The following is a 25,817-nucleotide window of genomic DNA, read 5'->3' as shown; positions in this document are numbered from 1 at the left end:
TAAAAAAAAAAAACTTATTTGAAAAGCCAAGATCCCCCCCCCCCCCAGCGATACGCAAGGTATAGCCGACGGGTCTCAGGAAACAAGACAACACGATAAGATGCTTATTTTCAGCACAACGCAATTACAAGGTGTCACACATTACGCCAAAGAACACAATAAGAAAACATCATAATTCCCTTATCTCGATGAGTAGCCGTCGATCATTGCCAAGTAAACTTCACAGCCATCATGAATCCATATCATGTACCCTAGAACCACTTTTGGGACCCAGAAGCGCCTTGCTTGACGATCGAAGGATTCGCCAAGCCAGCGACTCCCAATCATGCAACATAGCGCTACAAGGAACCTATTCCAGTAACGTCATGTGAAATACTGCGCCTTGCTAATTGGCGATTGACGCTACAGTCTCCACGATGGGAGGAATGCAGCCTCAATAGTTCATCAAGAATAAATCGAGATTTAAAGAATGAGATTTCCACTAGCCGCTTAAATAATTTCTTTCTATAATCTTTTTGTATCACAGATCTTGATTCTCATCTACGTCAAGCGATATACAACATGACAGACATGAAAGACCTTGGCAAAGCTGATCAAGAAGGAAACTCTTCGGCTTCAGCGCCAACAGAGCTTCCTCCCTCATACGATATCACTCTATCTCAACCTGAGTCTCAACAACAAGATCAGTCACAAGTTACAGAGGATTTCCCTACTCTTGTTCTCGATGGTACAAAGATCTATTCCTTATACGCGCCCAATCGCATGCTCTATCAACTTAGCAATGCACCATGTGACGCCACTCGGAAAATCTATGCTATTGAGAAACTACGATATCGCATGACGAATAGCGACTCTGAACAAAAGCTAAAACACACTGTCGATCATATCTATGACTTCAGGCATGGCATCTCGATAGAATCATACAAACAAATCACCATCCTGGGACAGACCAGTCGGAAACGCACTTATCCCAACATGATCATGCACCGCTGTCTCAATGGCGGTCACACGATTTGCGAAGGGGGCCAAGTGAAGCTCGCTCCAGACTATGTACTCAAAGCAGAATCCCCTCTGAAAGATCGTCTGAATCAAGGGAAGAACAACACCACTATATGGAAGGACGAGAAGGGAGAGGTCGTTGCCATTGAGATGAAACTCCAGCGTGATGAGAATGGCCTCATACAGGAGCTTCCAAGGCTTGCCATCAAGGCTAGGATTGAAGAGAAGCTGTATGATCTATTGGTCACTTCTTGGTGTGCACATATCTGGAAGGATGCCCAGAAGGATTTGAAAGAGCCGATGAGTTGGGATAAATGTGAGCAACAATATTGTCACCCATTTTGAGGATCTTTACTGACCAATTACTCTAGTCAAACGAATTGCGTCGACCATGCCAAATAAAACAGCAGGTATATACGGCGGTGCTGGAACTGCTGGTGCTTCATTAGGCTTCTAATCGACCCGAAATGCCTTTATCATAGATGCGATAATGTGACAGCGAGATTACAAGATACGGAACATTATTCGATGAGATCATTGAGTGTCCTATTGCCTGTGATTTCGTCCGAGCGCTTCTTATTCGCGACGTGCTTTGGCCTCGTCACACGGCTCGGCTTGATATATGAAATTGATTGTCTTATCACAATTAAACAGCTTCGCGCCCAACAATTCTTTCAGCGCCAATGGCTTAGCGTGCAAATTGACGAGGTTGATAAGGTCATTTTGAGTTCAATACATCTCTCAATCTAGCGAAAATTGATCTCGGCTAACCGCTACTGAGACTCGGCTGCGATATTTATCCTGAAGCACAAACACGGCAAATCCCGCGATTTCTTCATGATACAACATCGATGCAACGCAAGCGGTGCAATTGGACCCTGAATCGGATGTCAAGCATCTCTGATCGCTTGCACGGATAAAAGCTAATCGTCTAAATATGGATTGTTCGTTGTTTGTGCATGGATGAATTGATAATGTTGATGATTATCGACCAGGATCCACGATTTGCATAAACACGGGCTGACCGATATAACCTTATGCTATGCTTGATATAGCTATCCACTCGTCAGAAGAAGCAAAGAGCTCGTATTGTTTCGTGAAACTTCGCTCATCATCTGCCAAGATAACAGTTCCCGCGCATCGTCTAAAGCCACCCGTGAAATAACCCAAGAACTAGAGGGCTCGAACAACGGGATCATACCCAAACAAACGCTCGTGGAAAGAGTCCGGTGATGCTTCCACCGGAAATGTGCCCCTTTTAGTGTCCTCGTGGCGTGAGCTAGCCTAAAAACCAAATTCTCTTGGCGGACGCCGGTGGTAATTTAAACGACCAGGGGTAGAGAAGCCAACAGCTCCCCTAGGCAAGATGAATAAAATGAAGGGCCACCCCTAGCTTCTTCAGCTGGATCTCAGCTGTTCTTTTGCTGGTCTCGGTCACGTTTCGTTTCTGAATGAAGTCGTAGATGGAGGGCAAAGAGTCCAAGATGGCTCCGACAAGTCGCATCGCCTTTTTGGCGCTGTCATTCCTCCTTTCAGGCCATTTTGCAGCAGCTGGTAAGCAGATGAAGACAGCCCCTGAGATGAACAGCCATTAACACGCGATTGAACGCGCTAGAATGCGACATTTCCGGCAATTACACGATTATCGCTGCGCCCGAAGACCAAGATGGAGTTCAATCCTGCAAAGATGTCGATGGCTCTATGTCGCTCCTCTTCGATAAGGATCCATCTTCCTGGCCATCCGACAAAGCTACGGTAGATCTCGGCGACATCAGTTCACTTACCGGTGACCTTGTCATCTACCCCCACCACGATTCAAAGAAGACGGTTGTCACGGCATCGAGTTTGAAGACAATTGAAGGAGCCCTTACAATATGGAACACAGGAACCGGGAAGGATCACACAATTGAGGAGTTCGACTTGGTATTTGACGCGTTGGAGGAAGTTGGCAAGGATTATGTTATCACGGAAGCCTTTGCCAAGCTCTCACTTGAGCACAAGGCTGATATCACAGTGGGAGGTATGGCAAGAGTCTACGATACCGATGTGGAGGAGTTGCAGTTAAACGGAGTGTATACCGTCAATGGAGACTTCTCAATCGACTCTAACAGCGATATGAAGGAGCTTGATGTCCCGGCTCTTACCTACGCCAACAAGGGTTTCATCGTCAAGGGCAACAATGCTCTTGAGAAGGTCTCATTTGGGAAGCTGAAGGGTGTCAAGGGAAACATGCAGTTCAACCAGAATGGTGCATTGCAGACTATTTATCTCGCCGCCCTCGAATCAGCTGCGACCATGGCCATCACCGCCAACGGAAACGATGCTACCGTGCTGCTCCCTTGGCTGTCGTCCATCGGAAACAGCACTACTTCTGCGACCTCAGACTTCAGCGGACTTGGCAAGATTGAGTTTTCATCCCTACGCACGGTCAATGGTTCACTGACCTTTGAGTCTAATTCGTTTGAGGATCTTACTATTCCTTTGATCAAGGAGATGAATGGTGCTATCACTGTGGAGGACAACCCTTCTCTAACGACGTTTGCTTTGCCGAGAGTTACATACGTGGATGAACTGGACATCAGCAGCAACGACAAACTCACCAATATTACAGCCAACGCTCTCAAGACCGCTGGCACAATTGCGATCAAAGGATCCTTCACAAACGTTGAGTTCTTCAATCTGAAGAAGGTTACGGGGGATTTCAAGGTCTCTGGTGATGAGTCTATGGACTGCAGCTGGTTTGATGCTAATATCAAGAGCATCGTTGAAGGAAAGTACACTTGTGTCGGAGATCACGACAAGAAGGAGAGGAAGCCTAGTACTGGAGGCATCGAGGATACTGAGGGCAACCCTAAGGATTATATGACAAACCCAGATGAAGATGGAGGTAATAGTGGTAGCAGCGGTGGCAGCAGTGGAAGTGGAAGTGGCTCGGGCAGTGGAAGTGGAAGTGGCAGTTCTGACGGTGACAAAGAAGGCTCAAAGGGAGGGCTTTCAACAGGTGCAAAGGCTGGCATTGGAATCGGCGTTGCCATCATCGTTGTTCTTCTTATCGTCGGCGCCGTGATGTTCTGGCTCTGGCGCCGCCGTCAAACCGCAGCACCCGGCGAAAAGCGCCTCGGCAGCAGTGGCAGCGGCTCAACCAAGAAGGGCATCTTTGATGGACAGCAAATGGGTGTCCAAACAAAGATCGAGGCCACCAACCCCAGCCCATCTCCCAGCATCGGCACTTTGAATTTCGGCCGCAACTCTCTCATTGAGTCGACTGGTGGCTTTACCGAGAAGAGTCTCAATGCCTGGAAGACGATCCGAAGAGTTAGTGTTTCTTCAGGTGGTTCTTCGACTGTCAAGGAGGGAACTAGTATTCTCAAGGGTTGAGGAGGAGAGAGCAGAACAGAACAGAACAGATAAGATGGCGAGTGTTTAAAATGCAATTCAGCGTATAGTGATACCACAGTCCTTTTAATAGACATCAGCAGGAAACGGCCTGCATCTCTTTTCATAGGGTAATTTTAATATTATTAGGTTAAACAGGCTATCAGAATTCACTCACTCACCTCAGTCAACCGTCCGCTATTCATCTTGCATGAGAGATAAGGGAACGTCAGCTAAGACCCCAATTAAACAGCTGGACCCTTAAATTTCCAAGAAAAAGAAGGTAAACGAAAAGCTGAACCACTTTAAAACAATCCACGCAAGACATTACATTTGATGTGGAGATGATCTCCAACTTTTCTCACTCAATCACAAAGCTTCACATGCGCATCTGAGGCTTCTGACTTGGTGAACAGAGACCCACCTGCTGATTACGAGAGGTAAGTGCCCCTCATCAGCAGAATCCCTTTAACAGGTGATCGTCGTGCGGTGAAAACACCAAAGTTGTCATTCTCATTCATCTTGACAGTCAATCTCTTGCACTTGACCTTCCTGTTGCAATTGAACCTTTTGTTGGGCAAATAACACTGCAAAATCACGTCTTAGCCTTATCGCACGCAGCTAAAATGACGTACCCCCGTCCCGATTTCGAGCGTAACCGACTTCGTTGGGAGTCCCTCAACGGACAATGGGATTTCCTCTTCGACGACGGAGATTCCGGCCTCAACGAGAATTGGCAGCGTAAAGGCCTTCCAGATAAGGCCAATGTCAATACCTCTGCAAATCGCAAAGAAACTGGTCAGAATGAAAGCGTGGTACAGAAGATCATGGGTGACGCCCATTCTCTCATTCAGAACAACGTCTTCGCTTCATCCTCGCAAGCCACCAACTCAAAAACCAAAATCAATGTTCCTTATGTCTTCCAATCTCCTGCCTCTGGTATCAATGACCGCGGAGTTCATGAGGTTATGTGGTATGAGCGTGCCATCTCAGACTTGCGATCAGCGCAGGAGAAGGAGAAGGGTCACAAGCTGGTCTTGAGATTTGGTGCTGTTGATTACGAGGCCACTGTTTGGGTCAATGGGGATTATGTCGGTGGTCATCGGGGCGGACACGTTCCCTTCGAAATTGACATCACTGATGCCGTGGATGCCGCTAAGGATGCTACTACTCACCGAGTCACCTTGCGCGTCTATGATTCGGCTTATGATCTGACACAACCTCGAGGCAAGCAATACTGGGCTGCCAAGCCAGAGACTATTTTCTACACTCCCTCTGGTGGAATCTGGCAGTCTGTTTGGCTCGAGGTTGTTCCTAGTGCTCGTATTGCTGATAGCTCTTATGGCACGGTTATCAAGTCTAATGATATCCAATCTGGCCAGCTTCGAAGTACCATCGCTGTCAAAGGACGAAGAATTGGAAAGGACTATTCTGTCGAGCTTGAATCCAGCTTTGCTGGTATTCCTGTTGCTAAGTCGGACAAGAAGGCTCTGCCCCGAGAGACGAGCTCCGTTGGCGTTGAGCTGAACATGCGCCTGTCCGAAGAGCAGAGGTCCAAGCTACCCAAGTCTGTCACTGAAGGTGCCCCTCTGGACAACGACTTTGCTTGGCGCGATGGTGTTGCACTCTGGTCTCCTGAGCATCCCCAACTCTATGACCTCGTTATTCGCCTTTATGATGACGCCGAGAATGTCATAGACGAAGTCAAGACAACCGCCGGTATGAGGAACATCAACTGGACAACAGGAGATGGTACCTGGCGACTCAACGACAAGCCCTACTTCCAAGCTCTCTGCCTAGACCAAGGCTACTGGCCTGAGACCTTCATGACTCCTCCTAGCTCCGAGAGTCTCAAGCTGGATATTGAGCTTGCCAAGAAGATGGGCCTCAACGGTTGCAGAAAGCACCAGAAGGTTGAGGATCCCCTCTTCTACTACTGGGCTGACAAGCTTGGCTTCCTCGTCTGGGGTGAGATTGCGAATGCTTATGCGTTCAGTGCTGAGTATGTTGATCGATTCAACGCCGAGTGGACTGAAGCAGTCAAGCTGGTTATCAACCGTCCATCAGTGGTGACATGGACTCCTGTGAATGAAAGCTGGGCTTACCCTAACCTTGAGGATAACGCTGATCAGCGTAACCACATTCGTCAGCTCTACTATCTCACCAAGTAAGTATTCCGGTCCGGCTTTGTTTTCAGACCCGTGCTAACAGCTCTAGGTGCCTTGATGATACACGAAGTATCAATGATAACTGTGGATGGCAGCATGTCCTGACTGACCTAACCACATTCCATGACTATAGCGATGGCCCTGAGATCGAAAAGACCTGCTCAACTCTAGAGGGCATCATTAGCCCAAAGGCGGGTCGAGGTGTCTTCCTACCACCTATTCCTGGTGTTGACGAGGGCTCTAAGCATAAGCCTGGCGCTCCAGTCATGAACACCGAATTTGGAGGTGTCAACATTGCACCAGCCAAGAAGGAAGATGGCGATAGCCTCGATTGGGGTTACACCACCGCTACCAACGCTGATGACCTGGTACAGAGAATTGAGCGCCTCGTCAATGGTGTTGTCTTGGGAGGACAGTGCTGTGCTTTCGTCTATACTCAGCTGTAAGTTTGATTTGACTCCTGTGTTGATATGAGACTAATGATATGTAGGGCGGATATTGAGCAGGAGGTCAACGGACTGTACACTTTCAACCGAGAGGCGAAGTTGGATGCTTCCAAGGTTAAGGCTGTGATCGACAAGGCTCTCGGTGCTTACTACAACAGGGTCAAATGAGAGTCACGTCAGGTATACTCTACATAGTGCGCCGAGTTGAGGCTGGCCTTTGAATAATTAGCTCCGAAGTAGGTATGATACGAATGATATATCCTTCGTATGATTACATACCTGAGTCACTCACAAATTATGAAATGGCCACAGAGATACTTCAGGTACCCTGGAGAGCATAGCCATGGTATTTCGAAACCGATCCAGCCAATATATGCCTGTGAAATCGATCATGGGCTGATTTATTCATTGGCATTATTGGAACTTACAGCTATTTTCTATTGAGATAGACCCATGTTCCAACCAGAGACCTAAATCAACCCTATTATACTTCCAAAATACAACTTCAGGGTATCAAAGGCGGCACCTGTGTTCATGGCCCTTGAAATGATGATACATTGGTCACATTGCAAACAATCATGCTTACTATATGAAGCTCTGATTGGACGACATACCAAGGCCACATAAATATAACTTCACAGGATGAACCTCTGTGATGAAAGTAATATTAAACTGATTTTCGACCGTTGCATGCTGGGATTTCACGTCCATGTCAAGCCTCGACAAAGAATCGGATGATGTTTGCTTTTGTGACACAGTGCTAGTCCTCGCTAAGAACAGAGCCAGTCCAAGTTTGATGATCAATTGAAAATCAACAAAACAAGACAATTCTGTAGAGTAACATGACCAAAACACTTCTCAATAATATCTTAGAGATTCTCACTTAAAATCAAATCATCACAGCGTCGGCATTGTCCATAATATGGCATCATGAGTTCATGACTGCGGGGATCGGGAAAAGCGCTGCCATATCACGTGATTTTACATGAGATCGGGTCGACTCACCAGACCTGGACCCGACGCTCCATGATGTGGCTGGGGGGATCATCACCAGTTCAATCACGGCGCCAGACCCGGCTTTTTGCCCGCGGTTGGGAGCATCACTATCTTATCGCATCATCACAGTATATGATATCAACTTTCGTTCCATTTAATTGTATGCCGTAGTCGCGCGCGCTTCCTCTCCTTCGCCTCGCCTCAGGCGCGATGCCTTCGACACGGCCGCCAAACGCGCAGTCGCCCATCGTTGATGTCGACGGCGCCCTCGATAACATCGACACCATTCGCATCCCCGAACCCCACGGCACATACTTACAAACACGCGGAGCTCGCGCAGCTCGTCGAATATACAAAGCTATGGGTGTTTGGCCATGGGACATTGTTCCCGAAGCACCTCCTAAGATGTGGGCTATCAATCTACTGGAGGACCTCGCCCTTGTCGCAGACCATGTTGCCAGAAATCCTGGCGATACGTTACAAGACCTTCAAACAGAGCTTCGGAAGTCTCTTGCACGCGATCGCAAACCTTCTTATGCTGGAAAATTGATGGCGCAGGATGTCCACGCTGCAAAGAAGCGATTCGTTCGAACAATGCCTCCATCTCCTGATGCTCAAGACGACACTGGTGATGATGTCGGTACTGCCGAGCGACGATCCGGACGGCGGCGAAGAACCGCAAACTATAGCGCTCCAGACTCACCAATTGACCCATCGCGATCGCGCCGAGATACTTCTTCAGAGGAGAGCGAGGAGCACATGGCCTCGTCTATTACCGTCGCCTCAGAGTTTCCTCCATCCCCCCCTGTACCTCGCAACATCAAGCATCTGAAAAGACCAGCCACAACAATACCTACGCCGATTGAGAAGCGTGTCCGTCATAGTTCGCCAGAAGGTTCGCGCCTGTCAGCTGCGCAGAGCCTCATGATGTTTAGCTCTCCGATGGCTTCGTTCCAAATGGCCACATCTTTTGGCCCAAGTGCAACTGTCTGTTTGGCGAATATGCGATGAGGCTTTATACTGATACCTTGATAGGCCAATGCTACTCGTTCCCTCGAACCGAATAATCTCCAGGAAGCGTTAAAACCTGCGACCAATGTCTTCGTCGCAGCAATTGACGCACATGTCCGAACGATACGTTCCTCGCTTGCTATTGCACAACAGGAAATATTTCCTCATAGATCAAGGTCTCAAGAAGCTATGAGCAAACTTCGCGCTGCACAAATGGGCGTCCAAGCGATCCAAGATGATATAGCTGAGTCGCAAGACAGGCTGCGACGACTCGTTGAAGAATCCGTCGCAGAGGACGCTCTTGCGCCACAACTCCACGCACTCCAAGAAAATAACATGTCCCTACCGCCGGAAATCGCACAAGCAATACGAAGCTATGAGAGTCGCCGAGCAGCCAAGAGCGAAGAGATAAAAACCCAAGAATCAGCCATCAATGCTAAACGCGACGAGCTAAAACGAGCGGCCGAGGAACTCGACATAGCGGAGAAGAACTCGAGCGGCATAGAAGCCGACATAAGAGATCTCCAAGCGGCGGTGACGCGCGGAACAGAAGCAGCCCGGTTCGCCAGCATGTTCAGCGTGATGGTGCAGCTGGGGCCGGAAGGATTGGCGAACATTGAACAGATATACCCAGAGATTGGCTCTCTACTCGAGTCGCTGCTCGCGTCGAGGAATAGCCCTTCGCAGCAGAACCATAACAACAATCACCATGTGCATAATGCGGTGGACGGAGACGAGGCTAATGGATTGTAGGGATTGGGCACGACGAGACTAACGTTAGTATAGCGATTTGAGTATTCCTTATATGGCGAGAATAGATTTCCGCATTACTTAAGATTAATTTGATGTTCGTATCAGTTCACAGCGCATCCATTGCATCTGATGTTTAGTTGGCCAATATTTTCTGATTGAGTGCAGGGTAATGCAAAGTCCAGTGCTTGGGCCAACTGAATTCGTGTCGCTCAACGCTGCGTATGAGCTGCTGCTCTGTCCGTCCTTTCATCCAATTAGCTCGGTTCCGTGGTCTAGTTGGTTATGGCATCTCGTTAACACCGAGAAGGTCCCCGGTTCGATCCCGGGCGGAACCACGTTTTTTTTGTCCCCGACTCTCTTTAATCTCTAGTTCACCCACCTCGACGTACAATCTTTATATTCACTTCTTTTTGTGACTGCATCGTGGTAATTTGACACAATTGGTCTTTTCTTCGTAGGCAGTAATAGCCTGTAGTAACTTGAAGCAGTTTCAAGCATCGATAAATGGTGTAATTCGCTCTTATATGCATCCACCACTTTTTGACCACAGCTATCTCCATGGTCTAGTAATACGCGTCATAGGAGTCACCTGCCCATTCATAACTGTATAGTGATTTCCAGAGAGCTTGCTCCACAAGCTTGATCTTCTCAGCTTCGACTCTGGCTCGGGTAACATCGCAGGTCTCCTGGGAGTAGGGAGCGACAACGCCAGGCTTGTTGAAGACTGGCTAGCCATCAAGAAGCACCGATGGCAATGACTCATGCCAAATTGACAGATTTGGCCATGGCCGAGTAGACATTAGGCCCCTCAAAGAGTTCGAGGGTAGACGTGATCGTGTTCTGTCTAGCTACTATTCCTCTTCAAAAAGAACCCATAGATACTGACTTTAGGTCCGTTCTTCTAACCGAGAATGAACTTGTGCTGAAGAATTACCAGACCTCGCTCACCAGCATGAAAGCTGCATAGCTTATCCAGTTGATCGGAGAGAGTCTCGAAGGGGGAATCGCCACCGGCAGCCACTCCATCTGAGCATAGTCCCATCCACTTGAGGTCGACCAATATCCTCCTACGTTATTCGGGGGAGCAGCAATTGTGAAGTTCATCTGCCTTGGCCAGAAGATCAGCCTCAGCGGCAGAATCTGCGCCTTTAAGTTTCTGCCGAATGTGCGACCATTTGATACCCTCCTTCAGCCAGGCTTTGGAGCCCGTGTCAAGCCAGCCAATGTTGATCAGAGGCCTAGCCAGAGCAGAGTTGCCATTGCCTCTGAATGAACCCCGGATGATGGTGCGAGCTTCGGGGACCCCATAACCATGACGAAATGGTACAGAATCTCGATTGGGATATGGAAGGAACGAGTATCCATTAAGAACATCGTATGGAACGCCTTGCTCATGATATATTTGTTAGAAATCTCCACCACTTTTACATCTAGGAGGAAAGTGGCAGAGTTTTGCTGGAAAGCAAGGCGCCACGGGGGGACCAAGAGAACTAGGAAGTCAGAGGCTTGCAAGCGAGGTCGGTTGCAGTAAGTTGACATCCCCTGAAACACAAAGGGTTATCAGATACTTCAGGGGGCGAAGGCCGCTACAATACGAGTCAAACGCAAGATAGACCAGTCTGAAAAGGAAGGGATAAGGGAGGTTGTATTATACCTTTCCGCCATGTTCGAGGACCTCGCCGACAGTTTTGATAGTGTATAGGTGGTCCACACTAGGATCGACACCAACGTCGCTCAACACCGTGATATCAACCGCCTTGGATTGATTATCGACTCCACAAATGGCAGGAGACACGTAGCTTGTGGTAGCAATGCCTGTCTTGCTCTAAGTAGCCTATCGAACGATGGTCGCATGGTTGGCAAAGCTCACGAGAGAAGTAACGAGATCGTGTTTTGCGGTACCATGGTCAATGTCCAGTGAAGCGACGCCAAGGGCAACTGCTTTGGCTAAAGACCTTCTGGCTGCAATATTTCGATGGAAGAAAGCACACTGCAGGCTGGTGGTGTCCGAGGGGTCAGCGCATCGAAACTTCAGAGATGATGGATAGGACACTGGCCAATGTGAGAACGTTGTTCTTGTCCTGGAGTAGGTAATTGACACATGGCTTGTCGAGTACGTCACTTCCCAGAGAAAGAATCTTCTTTTCGGGCACGATGATGAGTTTGGGTGCAATGAGGGACTACAGGAACATTAACCGATTGAGATAGACTCTGGACTTTCAAGAACACTGGAAGGGCGTATGCAGTAGCCATTTTGCCAGCTATCGCAGCAGAGATAGTCCCTGTATCAAACAAGAGAACTTTGAGAATTGGGACCCCATACAATTGGGACCCTATACATCAAGGGTCATGAGGGTTGGGGTCTTTGAGCCACCTTGTAAAGACAAAAGATACTCGCTGTTAGTAGGTCATTATATGCTATTGATGGATCCCATTATATTTGAACTCTTGTCTCAATATATTCTTGAGATCTGTCTTGATGGATAATCTCGTTTCCAAAACCGCGACTAGCATCTTCCGGACACTCCCTAATCTTAGTTATGCCAAGTGAATATAAACTTCCAGCCTTAGGTATTGACCATATATAACACACAGAGTTCTTTGTTTAGATCTTATACACGATGTAAATAATCCCAGACAGCCAACGCATGTACCTTTGTAACGTGGTGAAACTCTGCGATTGACGCCGATTCATTCACAGACGCCACTGGGGAATGATCAATAAAATACTAGGCTCACTTAGTAGGAAGGACTCACTTGTTGCTGGGCTGCACCCAAAGATGTAAGCCGGGATGTCAGCATACCGATAATGCTTACAATCTGATCCGCCCATCGAGAGGATGGGAATAGGAGCCTCAGCATCTGGCTGCAGGCTCTTGGCGTTGTCTTTGAGATAATCAACGATGGGATGATCGATCACCGAGTAATTGAAACGATTACTCGCAGCAGCTTGCTTCTGGATCGTAATGCTCGCGGGCTCGTACTGCGGGATGATAGTGCCAATCAGCTCCAAGATCGTATCTTCTCGCATCCCAACAGGCATACGGATATCCAGCTCGAAGATACATGTTTCTGGGATCATGTTGACTTTGAGACCGCCCTTAATTGTGCCAACATTAACAGTCGGTCGAGCAATTATTGTTGTAGTTCCAGGGCCCATTGCTTGATCGATAGCTCGCTTGACCTCTGGCTTTTCCAGATGTCTCTCCATCTCGACTGGTAGATCAACTGGTAGTGATTCCACGGACTTGATGACCTCATTTATGAAAGCGCTGGCTGTTCGGATGGCGCCCTTGGTGAGATGAAGATATGGTCCTAACGCACCCTTGGTCTCGACAGTACATGTCAATCGCAGCGTTCCCTTTTCTGCGAATCTGATAGTATCGAGACCGCCTGGCTCGGCACACAACATGAGATCACCACCCCATCTTTGCTTGTCGTGTTCAATGAGATATTTGGTGCCCCATTTCCCACCAGTCTCTTCGTCCGCGACAGCGCAAAGGGCAACACTTCCCGACAGGAGATGGCGACGCTCGTACAAAAAAGCATATGCAATGATGAGCGAAGCAGTCCCAGACTTCATGTCTACGACTCCGCGCCCGTGGAGTCTTCCATCGACAATATCGCCCGACCAAGGATCTCGAGACCAGCCGCTGCCATCGCCGACGGGGAAAACATCGACATGGCCATTCAGCACGACGCGTGGGCCAGGGCCTTTTCCTCCTTGAAAATCGCTAACTACATTGACTTTGCCATCTCTGCTGACATCGACAAGTTCGTAAGGGATGTTCTTGGAGGATAAATATTCTCCAATGACTGCTGTTGCTTTGCTTGTGTCCCCAGGTGGGTTTGGAGATGGGGCTTGTACAAACTTTTGAAGAAAGCTGGTTTGGTTGAGCTCATCGGCTTTGAGAGCCTGGAGAAAGGATCGCTTTTGAGGCATGGTCTACAAATGTAATTTTTTTGGGGGATGAGGAAAGATGGATTGCGATTTCATCCCGTTTCGCTTGGGATTAAATACAATACCATTGTCGGCGATCATCGGAGAGTTTTAGAGAGGCGATGTGATGATTCACGCCGGGCTTAGGTTAGTTTGTGGAAGCATTGGCTTGGGTAAGGATTATTAGATCGTCCCTGGAAGATAGGCAGAGTTATAAAGAAAACATTGTAAAGTCATGTAAAAATTTAATTATTCTATAAACTCATCAAAATTCCCCAACTTGGTATCATTCTTTTAATTCTCTGCCCAACGACTGAAAATATCTTGCATCAGGTACCCCAAGGGACCAGTTGGAGAAGGTGGCCCCTCCAATGGCTGTAACTCTAATGGTGGATTCAATTGGAGTCGGGGCTGTGATGAGTGCGCCATGACCTCCACTGATGTTGATACATCCATGCGGGGGATGGTCCGCTTTGAGGCTTGTTCGTCCTCGATACATCTTGTCGCATGCAAAGATGGATGGCAGTCAGCCTGTCATAGCGCAGACTGGTCCAACTGGCACAAGCTCATCAATTGACAGTCAACAGGGATGAACAACGGCAGCCGTAGTAGTGAAAAGCCAAGAATGCATTGCTACATATGCTAACAACTATGATACAGGGGTCTTGGTGGCATCTGCAAAAATTAATTAGAATCCTTTTCTGGAACATCGCTCGCCCCCTCGTGTACGGGCGCACTACCTTCCTGGCCCTTGAGGACCTGCACACCAGGCTCGAAGGAATCTTCATCGTGGACGGGAGGTCCAGTGAAGTTCTTTCGAGCATAAGCAGCATACCAAACGATGGCAATAGCGGCAAAGCCAGCAAACACGGCAGAAGCGTAGTTCATGGTACCGGGTTCAACAGGGAGAGAAACAGGCATGCAGAAGATGACGATGGAGAAGACGATCCAGACGACGCAAATGCCATTGATGAGAGGGCCGAACTTGCCCAGAGGGTAGGGAGAGTGCTTAACAATCTTTCGGCCTCGCACCATGTTGACAGCGACAGGGACACCATAGGAGGAAGAGAGACAGATGGTAGCGACACCAGTGAAGGAGTTGAAAGCAGCAGAGGAGCCAAAGTAGATGCATCCAAGGATGCAGTCAACGACAGTAGAGAGGATGAGGGCATTGACAGGCATGTCGAGACGGTGGTTGACCTTACTCCAGAGCTTGTATCCGGGAATGGCACCATCTCTGGCGAAAGCGTAGGTGCAGCGAGACGCAGCGGTGAGGGCACCGATGCCTGCAAACATGAGAATGCCAAGAATAAGGAAGAGGAGACCGAAGCCACCAGCCGCAGAACCGGTAACAACCTTGAACAGGGTACCGATAGGCTGGGAGTTGGCGACGGAGAGAAGCATCTTGACATCGGGAAGGACGAAGAGAATAGGGATGAGGTAAATAATTCCGGTGACACCGGCGGCAGCGACGGAGAGGACGATGGCCTTGGGGACCTCACGTTCGGGGTTCTGGACCTCTTCACACATGGCAGCGACCATGCCGTAGCCAGTCAAGACATAAGCACCTATTGGTTGGGGATGGTTAGCGACCGTTTAATCGAAAAGGCTTGGCATACGTACCTTGCAGCAGTCCCACGAAGAACGACCAGCCTGTAGGCCAGCCACTTGCTGAAGCATCATAGTGGGTAAAGACGAACTCAGCAGAGCGACGCGAAGGAGCCATAACAAGCAATGTGACAATAATGATGATGACACTCGCACCGGTCCAGTAAATGCAGACCTTATTGATCAGGTCCAAGTACCGCGAACCGAAGGCGTTGACCAAAGCACAGACAAGCATCACAGCCCAGAAGCACAAGACCGTCTGCCATGTATTCGCGACAAAATCCTCGTTAAAGATGGTAATGGCGCTAAGAATTAGCTGCGCACCAGAAAAATTGATCGACAGTGTAACGGTCCAGTTTCCCACGAGCGTGAGCCAGCCATCGACGAAGCTGACGATGGGAGCGTAACGAGGCGTGCTGAGCATGGCGCTCCAGTAATACACGCCGCCGGCCGTTGGGAACACAGCGCAGATCTCGGCGAGAGATGCGGCGATGCACATGGAGATAAGAGACACGAGGACCCAGCCCCAGAGAACGGTGACAGCTTGGCCATTGGTCAAGGTGATGTACATTGTCGTCGAGAGACCGAAGGGGACGGCCATGATGGCGAACGACAGGCCGAGGACGCTCAGCATGCTGAGGTTTCGAGGGAGCTCAGCCTTGTAGCCCAGACGGGCGAGGGCCTGATCGGCGTCGCCGCTTTTGGTGGCAGACTCCATGATGGACAGCAATTACAGATAAAGGAGCAATTAAGATAGAGAAACAAAGTAGTAGGAGTGTTGTAATTAGGGCGTGGTACTCTGCGTACCTTTGCTGTGTTGTCGCGTCAATTATGATCAGGGGAAAGTGGACATTATTATCTTTTTAAAAAAGCAGACGAGAAATGAGAAACAGGAAACGAACGGGCCGTGAGGGGCCTAGACTCGGCGTCCTCCACGATCTAGGTCCTACTTATCTCTGTCCTCAACGGGTTAGTCCATCTGGGGTACACGAGCATTAGTGGCTTGACATTTCGGTCATAATACCGCTGATCACACGTATCAACGCGGCTACTTTCCGCCTGTCTGTGTCTTGTGCATGTGAGAAGAGCGCGATCGCGGCTATTCACCTCCTCCAAATACGAACATCGAAAGACTGCAACTTGAGCGATAACAAACCGACTCATCCTCACTTATATCTGATAACAAGGCAGCATCTCCACATGATAAGCATCGAGTCATTTACCCATTTCCCCAGATTGAGCTGATACGGATCCCAGAATCTCCTACGTAAAGACAAGCCCGAACAAGGAATCGTTTGATAGCGACCCCACCACGAGATAACCGCGCACCGAGCTGACACAGCGCGTCAACTGACTTTACTGGGCAGAACCCGTCAACCAAGATCCTCCGTTAATCTTCTCCGCATTCTACGTTTCGTCGGTAGTTCCCACGCTGGCACGCTTGGCCTCTTGCGGAGATATCCCTGTCTGACTCGTGAACTATCGCGTGTCACGCCTCATCGATGGCCTTGGCGGTTTAGTGATTCAGCCTTTGAGGGGTAACACCATCGTTACAAACTAATCAGACGTTGCATCTGTTGATTGGACATCGTAAAGCACTCTCTCCTTTCGATGTTGTAGTGTTGGTCTGCTGGTCATAGCTCCCAGTCAGCTGTATAGGAGCTCAGCCGCGAGCCGCGCTCTCTATCAAGACTACATGATAGCTGGAATATACTCGAATCAGCCATCTGCCGATGCATCCGGCTTGTGATTAGAAGTAGATGTTTAATTTCCATACTCATCCCTCATAAGACTTCCCATCCACAATACTGTCTGCTTTATCAGGATCACTTCCTGGCTCCTTTAGACCGGGCGCGATCATGAGGGTGGCGAAGCGCTGCTCCGTGCAGTTCACTATACGCGGCTACGATTTGTGGGCATTCTATACTTGACACTGCGGCAACATCATACAATGGTAGCAATACTGAGCCAGCATGTCTTTGCAGTATTGTCTGGAACCCCAATGCGTGAAGTGATCTGTGCGTGTGAATGGAGTCTTATCAGCTACTTGAGCTTAATCTGGGGTCTTGATGCAGCAACAGATGGGCCAAGAGTGCACATTGAGGAGAATTGACCAGTAATGATATCAGATATTATTTATTGACATGAAAGTACCTATCGTTTGACGCTGGTGTCTTCCTGTCGTCTAACACAATAGTCAAGTCCTGGCTTTTACGATCATGCTCACTTGTAGCATAGGGAGTAGCAGAAGTCAAAACCAGTAAGATTAGCTATTTTTCTGCAGTTTCGGCTCTTCGAATCAAACTGGTGTAGCTGTCAGTTAATCTCTACAGCAAGAAGCCCTTCTTGCCATCTTTAAAGACGCAGTACAACAAGACCAAAAGGCCCAACTTTTAAAAAATGAGCTAGGTTCAAACATTATGTTAGCAATACCGTAAACAGTATGGCTTGAAGGTTGTTGGCCAGTGTTGTTGGTTTCAATTCTTGGCCTGCCAGTGAGAAATCTCAACCATCACTCCTGTTACAAGGCCACGCTGGGAAAAGATATGAATGCCGAATCATGCAATTTAGTTTCTCGCAGTTGACTGTTGACTGCAATGAACACCATATGAAGCATATAGTTTGTTTGTAGCATTAGCTGAACTGGTATCAATCCATGCATAGGTAGGTACCTTACCTAACGTAGACAACAAGATAGCTCTGATTGTATGGATACGGTATAATATTCACCCGTTAATCACTATCATAATATTGAGTTTTTATCATCTATACAAAGAAAACTTAATAGGTCACTACTTAGATGAAATAGAGATGACATGGATAATAAATTGCACCATGCATTAGAAGTCACTTTAAGCATCGAGTAAGCTTACATCATAGCCGGCGCGACTGGCAATCTAGGCGCCAAAGTTGCTGAGGGGTTTCTCCAACAGCCATTTCGCGATAGGTTCCATGACATCATAGTCCTGGCACGCTCCCGGTCACCCAAGGCCGAGAATCTCATAAAGCGCGGCGCATCACTGCGTCTATATACCGAGGATAGTTTGGAAGAGGCACTAGCTGGAGTTGATGTCTTGATAAACACGTATGTCTTCTTCAGATTGATCGTGGCAAAAACTGACACAATTCGTTCTCAAATACAGTGTAGGACCCAGTGGCCATCACTTCAAAGAGAGCCTTCTTCGCAGCATTCCTGCTTCCGGCGTAAAGCTCTATTTTCCTTGCGAGTTTGGTGTTGACCACTATGTGCACGACTTTCAACACGAAGAATGGGACGCTAAGAAGGCGCATTTCCAGCTTGCATCAGAGCTCATCCCCGACAGAAGCATATGTCGCGTCTATGCGGGCCTATTCCTCGAGGACTCAATCGGTCCATGGTTTGGTTTCGACACCAAAAGCGGCAAATACGAGGCCGTTGGAGATCCGGGGCAGAAGACTTCGTACACGAGTATGTATGACGTTGGCAAGGCGCTCGCCATACTCGCAAGCCAACCAGTCGGTACTATACCGCCTGAGGTGCACCTTAGCGGCGATAGCAAGTCTATGGCTGAGATAGCAGAGATCATGGAAGCGAACGGGGCTGGCCGCATCCAAGTGACGAGTGTGCCGCTTGAAAGCTATAAGGCCAGTGTCCTGGCGAAGCCATCGCCTACGCCTGAGCGGTACCTACGTTTCTTAATGGGTGAGGGCAAGATCCATCACTCTACTGATGGTATAGGTAACCAGAATGATCTTGTGCAGGTAACTGGAGGTCTATCGACATGGATGTCAATGTCTGAATTGGCAAAGGAGACGCATGGAAGGCCATGGGCCGAAGCGGATTGGGACCTGGTTAACTAGTGATAATTTGGGCAGCGAGAGTGAGATAATAACGGCCGCTTCTCGTTTAGGATAGCATATCACTATCACAGATGAAATGATTTAATTGGATTATAGTCTGAAAATCGATAATGCCGAGGAAAATCATGAATGCCACTTCCGCTTGACGTACCCCAAGCCTGCACCCATGTGTCATTTGATCGCGTCTGAAGTCAGAGTCTACAATTAGTAGCGAGATCTGACTGCAATTAGCATCAGTCTCAAAGATGTAAACATTCTAGACTTTGTTGACTCCATGCTCATCGAGGTATTTTTGTGACGCGAAGGAACACTCTGCCGCAAGCTAGTATCACACCGACTGAGCTCGACTGGCTACTAATCTGCAATTACATGGATAGATCTCGAATAGTTGAGTGGCGGCCGCTGAGGCTATATACTAGATGCTGTGTGAAGAGCATTCAGCCGCATCGTGATGGACCTTTTGACTCTTGAGCTGGCTAGCGGCATTTGCGGGTTCATTTCAGCCAATCTCATCACATGGATACTTTGCATGATTGGCCCTTCACACGAGGCGGATAAGACGGCATGGCACTCTATCCGTTTAGATAACAAGGTTGGAATCTACCGAGATCTTTTGTCTTTTTGTCCCAGACGAAATGGGAGTCATGAGGCACGACGGTATAGTTCTAATCTCAGTTCGGTAAACATATTGCTGTGCCTCATAAATACTATTCTCAAGGACGAAAGAAAGAGGCATATAAAAGGCTGGAGTTGTCACTCATGGGCATTGAGTTCTTGTCAATCACTTTCAGTCTCAGACTCTTCGTTACCAGCACCTTCTACATTTCAACATATCTGTTCATCATGAAGTCTACAACCACTATCCTTCTTCTGCAGTCGGTTATTGCTTGCGCGGCATTCACGATGCCGGAGAAATTGCCCAATGGTGTATACAGTGTCCATGTCAACGATCAAGGTCTTGAAGTTTATGAAGGACTCACAGTTGATCACTCTACCACCGTGACCCCAAAAGCACCCTCATCTAAGGTGGAAGCTCGCCAGTGGAAAGATGAAGGTGGATGGGACCGAAGTCAACCGGAGATGTTCTGTGGATGCGGGTATGTACAAGCATTGGCATCTTCGTCTCAGTCTAGTGCATAGTTAACCTATTTGTTACATATTATAGTCTTTCCATGAGCCATGGAAATTGCGATACTGCAGTCGACATGCTCAAAGCACAGTTTCGTGACTCTGACGGCGGCGTGGGTGAGGTTACTCAGGCTTGGTATTCTATCTGGGATGATGTGGTAAGTCGCTTTCGAAGCCCGTCCTGGTATACATTTGTACTCAAGTAGACGGACCCATATCTCGAACTATTTGCTCACACTAGAATAGGTTGCATTTTGCTGTACTGACGGTCAGTATCCGATGACTGCCACGAATTACGCGGGTCTTCTTGAGCGAATCACCGATAGATGTGGCTGGTATGTGCCGGGAACATTGGTGCCGTCTTCTATTGGTTTTGATACGATTGGTTGTGGCTACATGAACTATTCCCCTGGCCTCGACTTCTGTGGCGCTTCAGACACCGGCAGATTCATGGGCGACAACGGACGTTGCTGAGCCTGAGAATATTCACAAGTCACGAATTTGGCAAAAGGGGCCCTCCTCTGGTTATACTGTCAATCATTAAGACACTGCTTCTGTCCTTCATAGTAGAAATTTGATGCTGTGTCCATAGTATATATATTGACATTGGCTAGACCAAAAGACCTTTGGTTGTGTCTCTATGCTCTTTCTTAATTGATAAAACGAGGATCAGAGATAACCGTGATACAAGCAAACCGTATCCTAAAATTGACAAATGTAGCCTAAGATTAGCAGAGATATCCTAGTCTTTGCTAAGTTAACCTGAGTCTTCTTATGATTTAGGATCAGGATCCAGATCAAATTCTACAAGCCACGGATATTGCGTGAGTCCCTTGCTTCCCATAAGTGCCGCATTGACAAATAAGGTCTCTTCTGGAGCCAGTCGCTCTTCGTCGCTCTGGCAGTAACTGGCGACACAACATCTCTGAGACTCATATAGCTGTAGCCTTTCTTCCCGAGCTTTGCTGTCTTCTGGGGACTCCCACTGGGTCCCTTGTAAGCGTGGCAGACTCTCGACAATTCGCGACTTTGCATTGTCGATGTCGCTGAAATGGGATGGATTTTCTGAGATCTTGGGTCGCCAAGAAACGATCTTTGCACCCCAACTGCCGTGGACATGTCCGAAACAGTGGATTCGGGGCTGTGATTTTGCAATGGCAGAGAATAGCTGAGGACAACCGATTCGTTGCCTTTCTGGTGTCATATCCATTATGCCATGTGGCGGGCCATGTGTCACCACAATGTCAACCCCCTTTGGAATAGCAAATTCGTGGGCCCCATTGTACTGAAAGCCCCAATCTGTGCTACCGGCTGTTGCAGGAATGTATGGACTGACATAAAGCTTGATCCCGGCGCCATTCTGGAGGCGAATCTCATGCGTTCCTTCGTCGAGGAATATGATACCATGGCCTGCTTCTATGAGCAGCCTCTTGGCCTCACCGTAATCTCCGTACTCATCTTTTATGCTTCGCTCGAGGTCCTCTTGTGCTACTCTGCTTGCTTCGACAATCTTATCCTTGAAGACCCCATCGTCAAGAGAGAAGTCATGATTTCCTGCAATGACAATCTTGTTCGGGGCATCGATTTCCTTGAGAAGTTGAATGGTTTCTCGGAAGCCTTTTAGTTTAGAATCTTCCGTGAGGTCACCACAATGGATGACAAGGTCGACTGGTGCGAGTGGTTTCTTATCGTCATTGAAGCGTAATCCATGAGTATCTGAAAGGATAAGAATCCTTGTCTTGATGAGAAAGGACATCTTCCAGGCCTGCATTTGTAAGGTAATGAGGTTTTTGGAGAGACGTTATAGTAAATGGTAAATATGGAACATGTCATCGAGTATAAGTGCGCCATTAAGCTGATATTTAGGTAGTTATGTGAGTCAGTGGAGGAAGTTTATTTTGTGCTTCAAGCTTCCCAATGGGTACCTTAGTTGCATATCAGCATAAACCTCAAAGAATGAGTTCCAGCGATAAGCCTAATTCCGAAACTTTACAGAGAGAACTCACTTTATGACTCAACAGAAAAATAATATTGATTGCATCAATGAGCATCCACGGCTAGCACATACGGAGGCCAGGAGAGGAAGAAAACTCAGGATCTTAACCCTAAGCGATGAAAATATTTAGGTAAATTCAGCTTAAGCTTAGGGGACTTTTTGTTAAGTTTATTTTAATACCCTGTATTAAGGTATGGTATTTTCTTGCTCCTTGAGGCTGACCTATGTAAATGTCCAGACTTCAGTGTCAATGGTGTGCATGCATAAACTTCGATCATCGGCCCGATCTCAACTCTCATCGCGAGTACCATTTACGAGTGCAGCTTTCAGGAGAATGATCGATGATGCAATCGGCGGTAGATCTGGGGAAGCTTTAAATAGGTACATAGTAGAGCATGCTACTGCTAGCGTGTTCTGGAATGGCTACTCGTGGTGAATGTACTCTCTGCATTAACATCATTTACTAGCCATCTTTATTTGAACATTGCATGAGCAGCGTGATGCATGTTCGCATCAACCAAAGACACCCTTGGCTGCACACTTCTGAATACACGACTAGGCATGTACTTGTCCTTGCTGATATTGCTAACTCAGCGGGTCGAGCATTCCCGTCGCTTCCATTCGAGACCGAACTTCTCTCACAAGTGCTTTTGCTTCCTCCACTTCAACCCCATCCTGACACAACTCTCCCGCAAGTCGAGAGGCCGTTATGTAATCTCCAGTGCGCATTGAGAACTTTGCCAGCCACATGCGCGCTTTACTTGTCGCCGCCGTGACTCCGGTTCCCTCGTTTCCTGGGTTCTCGTTGCCCCCGGCTCCATTGTCTGAGCCGGGTGGAGAGTCGTTGTGAATAGCAATGGACTCAGCCGGATCAGCTTCTGCAGCTCCACCACCATCTTCCTGGGCCACGCACAATTCCATGTATGACCTGGCTTCTTCCTCTTCACCAAGCTGGTCGTACATAACCGCAATCTGCAGAAGGATGTCGGGGTCCATATGACCCGTGGCGCTCCGGCTGCCAAGGAGATCACCGCTGCCAAAACTGCTCCCCACGTCATAGTAAGCATCAGCTAGTAAAGCTCGCTTTAAGGCTTTGATGCCATCCCGTTCTCGGCCCATCTTTTGTAGGCATGAGCCTACAGCCATCCACATCTTTCCGTCCCATGGTCGTAGACCGGCAGCCTTCTTGTAGTACCATAATGAGTATGTATGCATCTCCAACATCTCGTATGTTTGACCAAGACCATACCAGGCCCGATAGTCCCGGCGGTTCACGTCAACTGCACGGCGGTACGACTCGATTGCCGCATGGGTGTTTTTAAGTTCAACATATTCGTGACCCATTAGCGTCCATGCTGACAAGCATGACCGGTCCAGCGTTAACGCACGACGGAAATATTGGACAGCCTTCTCATGCATCGATAGTAAAGAGTAATAATTTCCAATCACCACGCAAGACTCGGGCCTGAATTTGTCCACGCTGGAGCATAGGTGTGCCAGGAAAGCCAGTTTTGGACGAAGATTGAGAACGTAGAGAATGTTAGAATAATGGTCGAGAGAATCTAGCCGATGTGGATGGAGTGCCAGCAGTCGAGTAAAGTGCTGTTCAGCAGCCATCAAGTCCTTGGCGTGATATGCTAGGAGTGCATTGCATGTGAGAAGGAAAGAGGATGTTGGGAATATCGAGAGAAGTTGTTCAAGAGAATTGGCCAGACCGGGCCCTTGTTGGTAGAGTTCTAGAGAGGTGTGCAGGTGGAACATGTAAGAGACAATATTCTGAGGACAATGTCTGGATATCCGGTTCAACTTGGAAGGTGTTAGCGATCGAAAAGAAGCGATGATACTACATGGGGGACTCACATCTTCCACTCGAGATATTAACGACGTCATTTCCAACCAACAGCCCCAATTCATGGTGTACTTGTGCACGCTTCGAATGAAATATTCCAGTGCCTTGTCATCGTTCTTCTCTTTGGCTAGCACCATGCCATACCTGTAGGTTGTGATTAGTCGATCAACACTAAATCAACAAGAATAGCACCCACAAATATTCGAGCCATCCCTGGCTTCCCAATACCTCATCGTCTTCCGTTGTCCTCTCCTCGAACCAAGTTGCTAAGAATCGACCGATTACAAGTAATTGCTTGTTGGCCACTGTACCAAGATCTTGAGGGCCCATAACCATCTCAGAGTCTTCGTTCCTGCGCTTCTCCCCGGACATGAACTTGGCATATAGTGCTAAGAACAGGCTCTTCTGACTGAGCTTTGGCAGTGGCATCACAGATGAAGCGCTGGACGCCTTCCCCTTCCCCTTTACAGCGGTCGTGGATGCTGAAGTGCCGTCTACACGCGAGGCAAGAACACTTGAAAGGAGGGAGTCGGGCAGAAACACAGCAGCGCAACGGTCATATTCTCGACAGTCAAAGAGAGACTTGGCTAAGAGATATTTGCTAAGCTCTTTGGCTTCCAGAATTGCTTCCTCTGGATCGCTGTTCGCAGCGAATATCGGAGAGGTGTGTCCGGGATCTGAAGGGTTGATATTTTCTTCGTCTTCTTCGATCTCGGGGAGCGCATTGAGCAGTTCAGCAGCCCTGACAACGTTAGTTTATGCGCCATGGTTGATAATAGTTTGGTGAAACTGATCACCATTTTGACGACTGATACAAGCATCTTTCTGAACATTTGACGACGGCATCTTGCAAGGCAGCACGTAACTGGGAGATCTCGTGGAAGCTGAGTGCCATCTTTTGCTGTTTTGTTCGTTGGTGGGGTAGCTATTGACAGAAGGGAGTCGGTCGCGGCACGAAGTTGGGAACGCCTGTGCTCTACCAGTGGATATTCACTGAATTGAGACTTACGAAGGCCGCTACCAGGTGAGTTATAGGTAGCCAGGCTACGGGCGTTGTTGGCGGTCCCAATGCGAAGTTGGGAGGTGTCATGAGCATGACCACGAAGCATTGACAATCCATCATGTCAACAACTTGGGGCGCGCATCATAGACAGTGTTTTCCCCAAAGGATACTGTAGATCCGCACTATGCATGATGGGTACAACAAAGGCAACACAAAAGAATATCGCCAGGTAGTATGGATCAGAACCGTTGAACTTGAACCGTCACTTGTTACACACAATTTAAATTTTGAATCCGTCAAGGGCATGGCTGTATCTTACGATGTGCGAGAATCTTTTTTGGACGTGGACCATTGAACCAATATTGCAGCCACCTCCCTTCCATCCACTTACACTCATTTTAAACGTTGGATGCTGTACGACAGCAGCGCCAGTAGAAAGTAAGATCAGTCAATACTCCGAAATCTTGGTGCAACCACTCGAGTTTTTTATCAAGGCATTTATGAATACAGAGTTTTATTCATATCTGTGTGAAATTATTTGTTAGCTTAACCGATGGAGATATACTAGAAGACATGGGTGAAGTTGAAGGATAAAAACCTGGCTTTATCGCCGTTAATATGATCAGATTCTCCTTACTTATATCAATCGAATCTATGAAGACGATGAATACTTCATTTACCATAATAACTTTTCACTCTTCATTC

At 48.0% G+C, this 25,817-nt stretch overlaps 10 protein-coding genes across 10 annotated transcripts; 6 read left to right on the top strand and 4 right to left on the bottom strand.

Moving 5' to 3' along the window:
* Nucleotides 1–561: 561 nt before the first annotated feature.
* FTJAE_4743 (uncharacterized protein) lies at nucleotides 562–1,456 on the top strand (the record flags this gene model as incomplete). Its single annotated transcript, XM_037351179.1, has 2 exons — nucleotides 562–1,315; nucleotides 1,371–1,456. 2 exons carry the CDS (start codon nucleotides 562–564, stop codon nucleotides 1,454–1,456), a joined length of 840 nt encoding a protein of 279 aa, XP_037208216.1.
* Nucleotides 1,457–2,483: 1,027 nt separating this feature from the next.
* FTJAE_4742 (sporulation-specific Sps2p) lies at nucleotides 2,484–4,377 on the top strand (the record flags this gene model as incomplete). Its single annotated transcript, XM_037351178.1, has 2 exons — nucleotides 2,484–2,553; nucleotides 2,615–4,377. 2 exons carry the CDS (start codon nucleotides 2,484–2,486, stop codon nucleotides 4,375–4,377), a joined length of 1,833 nt encoding a protein of 610 aa, XP_037208215.1.
* Nucleotides 4,378–5,000: 623 nt separating this feature from the next.
* Nucleotides 5,001–7,156, top strand: FTJAE_4741 (glycoside hydrolase family 2; the record flags this gene model as incomplete). Its single annotated transcript, XM_037351177.1, has 3 exons — nucleotides 5,001–6,541; nucleotides 6,592–6,984; nucleotides 7,033–7,156. The coding sequence occupies 3 exons, from the start codon at nucleotides 5,001–5,003 to the stop codon at nucleotides 7,154–7,156; spliced, it is 2,058 nt and encodes a 685-aa protein (XP_037208214.1).
* A 1,038-nt stretch (nucleotides 7,157–8,194) lies between these two features.
* Nucleotides 8,195–9,748, top strand: FTJAE_4740 (uncharacterized protein; the record flags this gene model as incomplete). Its single annotated transcript, XM_037351176.1, has 2 exons — nucleotides 8,195–8,971; nucleotides 9,020–9,748. The coding sequence occupies 2 exons, from the start codon at nucleotides 8,195–8,197 to the stop codon at nucleotides 9,746–9,748; spliced, it is 1,506 nt and encodes a 501-aa protein (XP_037208213.1).
* Nucleotides 9,749–10,820: 1,072 nt separating this feature from the next.
* FTJAE_4739 (diaminopropionate ammonia-lyase) lies at nucleotides 10,821–13,691 on the bottom strand (the record flags this gene model as incomplete). The annotated part of the gene is made up of 4 exons (XM_037351174.1): nucleotides 10,821–11,138; nucleotides 11,403–11,567; nucleotides 11,619–11,800; nucleotides 12,566–13,691. The coding sequence occupies 4 exons, from the start codon at nucleotides 13,689–13,691 to the stop codon at nucleotides 10,821–10,823; spliced, it is 1,791 nt and encodes a 596-aa protein (XP_037208212.1).
* Nucleotides 13,692–14,372: 681 nt separating this feature from the next.
* On the bottom strand, nucleotides 14,373–16,014 carry FTJAE_4738 (GABA permease; the record flags this gene model as incomplete). The annotated part of the gene is made up of 2 exons (XM_037351173.1): nucleotides 14,373–15,256; nucleotides 15,312–16,014. The coding sequence occupies 2 exons, from the start codon at nucleotides 16,012–16,014 to the stop codon at nucleotides 14,373–14,375; spliced, it is 1,587 nt and encodes a 528-aa protein (XP_037208211.1).
* Nucleotides 16,015–18,112: 2,098 nt separating this feature from the next.
* Nucleotides 18,113–19,136, top strand: FTJAE_4737 (isoflavone reductase family; the record flags this gene model as incomplete). Its single annotated transcript, XM_037351172.1, has 3 exons — nucleotides 18,113–18,159; nucleotides 18,244–18,381; nucleotides 18,440–19,136. The coding sequence occupies 3 exons, from the start codon at nucleotides 18,113–18,115 to the stop codon at nucleotides 19,134–19,136; spliced, it is 882 nt and encodes a 293-aa protein (XP_037208210.1).
* An 843-nt stretch (nucleotides 19,137–19,979) lies between these two features.
* On the top strand, nucleotides 19,980–20,738 carry FTJAE_4736 (uncharacterized protein; the record flags this gene model as incomplete). The annotated part of the gene is made up of 3 exons (XM_037351171.1): nucleotides 19,980–20,233; nucleotides 20,302–20,422; nucleotides 20,511–20,738. The coding sequence occupies 3 exons, from the start codon at nucleotides 19,980–19,982 to the stop codon at nucleotides 20,736–20,738; spliced, it is 603 nt and encodes a 200-aa protein (XP_037208209.1).
* A 298-nt stretch (nucleotides 20,739–21,036) lies between these two features.
* FTJAE_4735 (metallophosphoesterase domain protein) lies at nucleotides 21,037–22,020 on the bottom strand (the record flags this gene model as incomplete). Its single annotated transcript, XM_037351170.1, has 1 exon — nucleotides 21,037–22,020. One exon carries the CDS (start codon nucleotides 22,018–22,020, stop codon nucleotides 21,037–21,039), a length of 984 nt encoding a protein of 327 aa, XP_037208208.1.
* Nucleotides 22,021–22,845: 825 nt separating this feature from the next.
* FTJAE_4734 (anaphase-promoting complex subunit 8) lies at nucleotides 22,846–25,205 on the bottom strand (the record flags this gene model as incomplete). Its single annotated transcript, XM_037351169.1, has 5 exons — nucleotides 22,846–24,066; nucleotides 24,121–24,253; nucleotides 24,306–24,851; nucleotides 24,919–25,034; nucleotides 25,119–25,205. The coding sequence occupies 5 exons, from the start codon at nucleotides 25,203–25,205 to the stop codon at nucleotides 22,846–22,848; spliced, it is 2,103 nt and encodes a 700-aa protein (XP_037208207.1).
* Nucleotides 25,206–25,817: the final 612 nt, after the last annotated feature.

Source organism: Fusarium tjaetaba, assembly GCF_013396195.1.
Source record: "Fusarium tjaetaba strain NRRL 66243 chromosome Unknown NRRL66243_c0000090, whole genome shotgun sequence".
NCBI classification, from domain to species: domain Eukaryota; kingdom Fungi; phylum Ascomycota; class Sordariomycetes; order Hypocreales; family Nectriaceae; genus Fusarium; species Fusarium tjaetaba.
The sequence above is the reverse complement of the archived record's forward strand: the minus strand, read 5'-3'. Positions and strand labels throughout refer to the sequence as shown.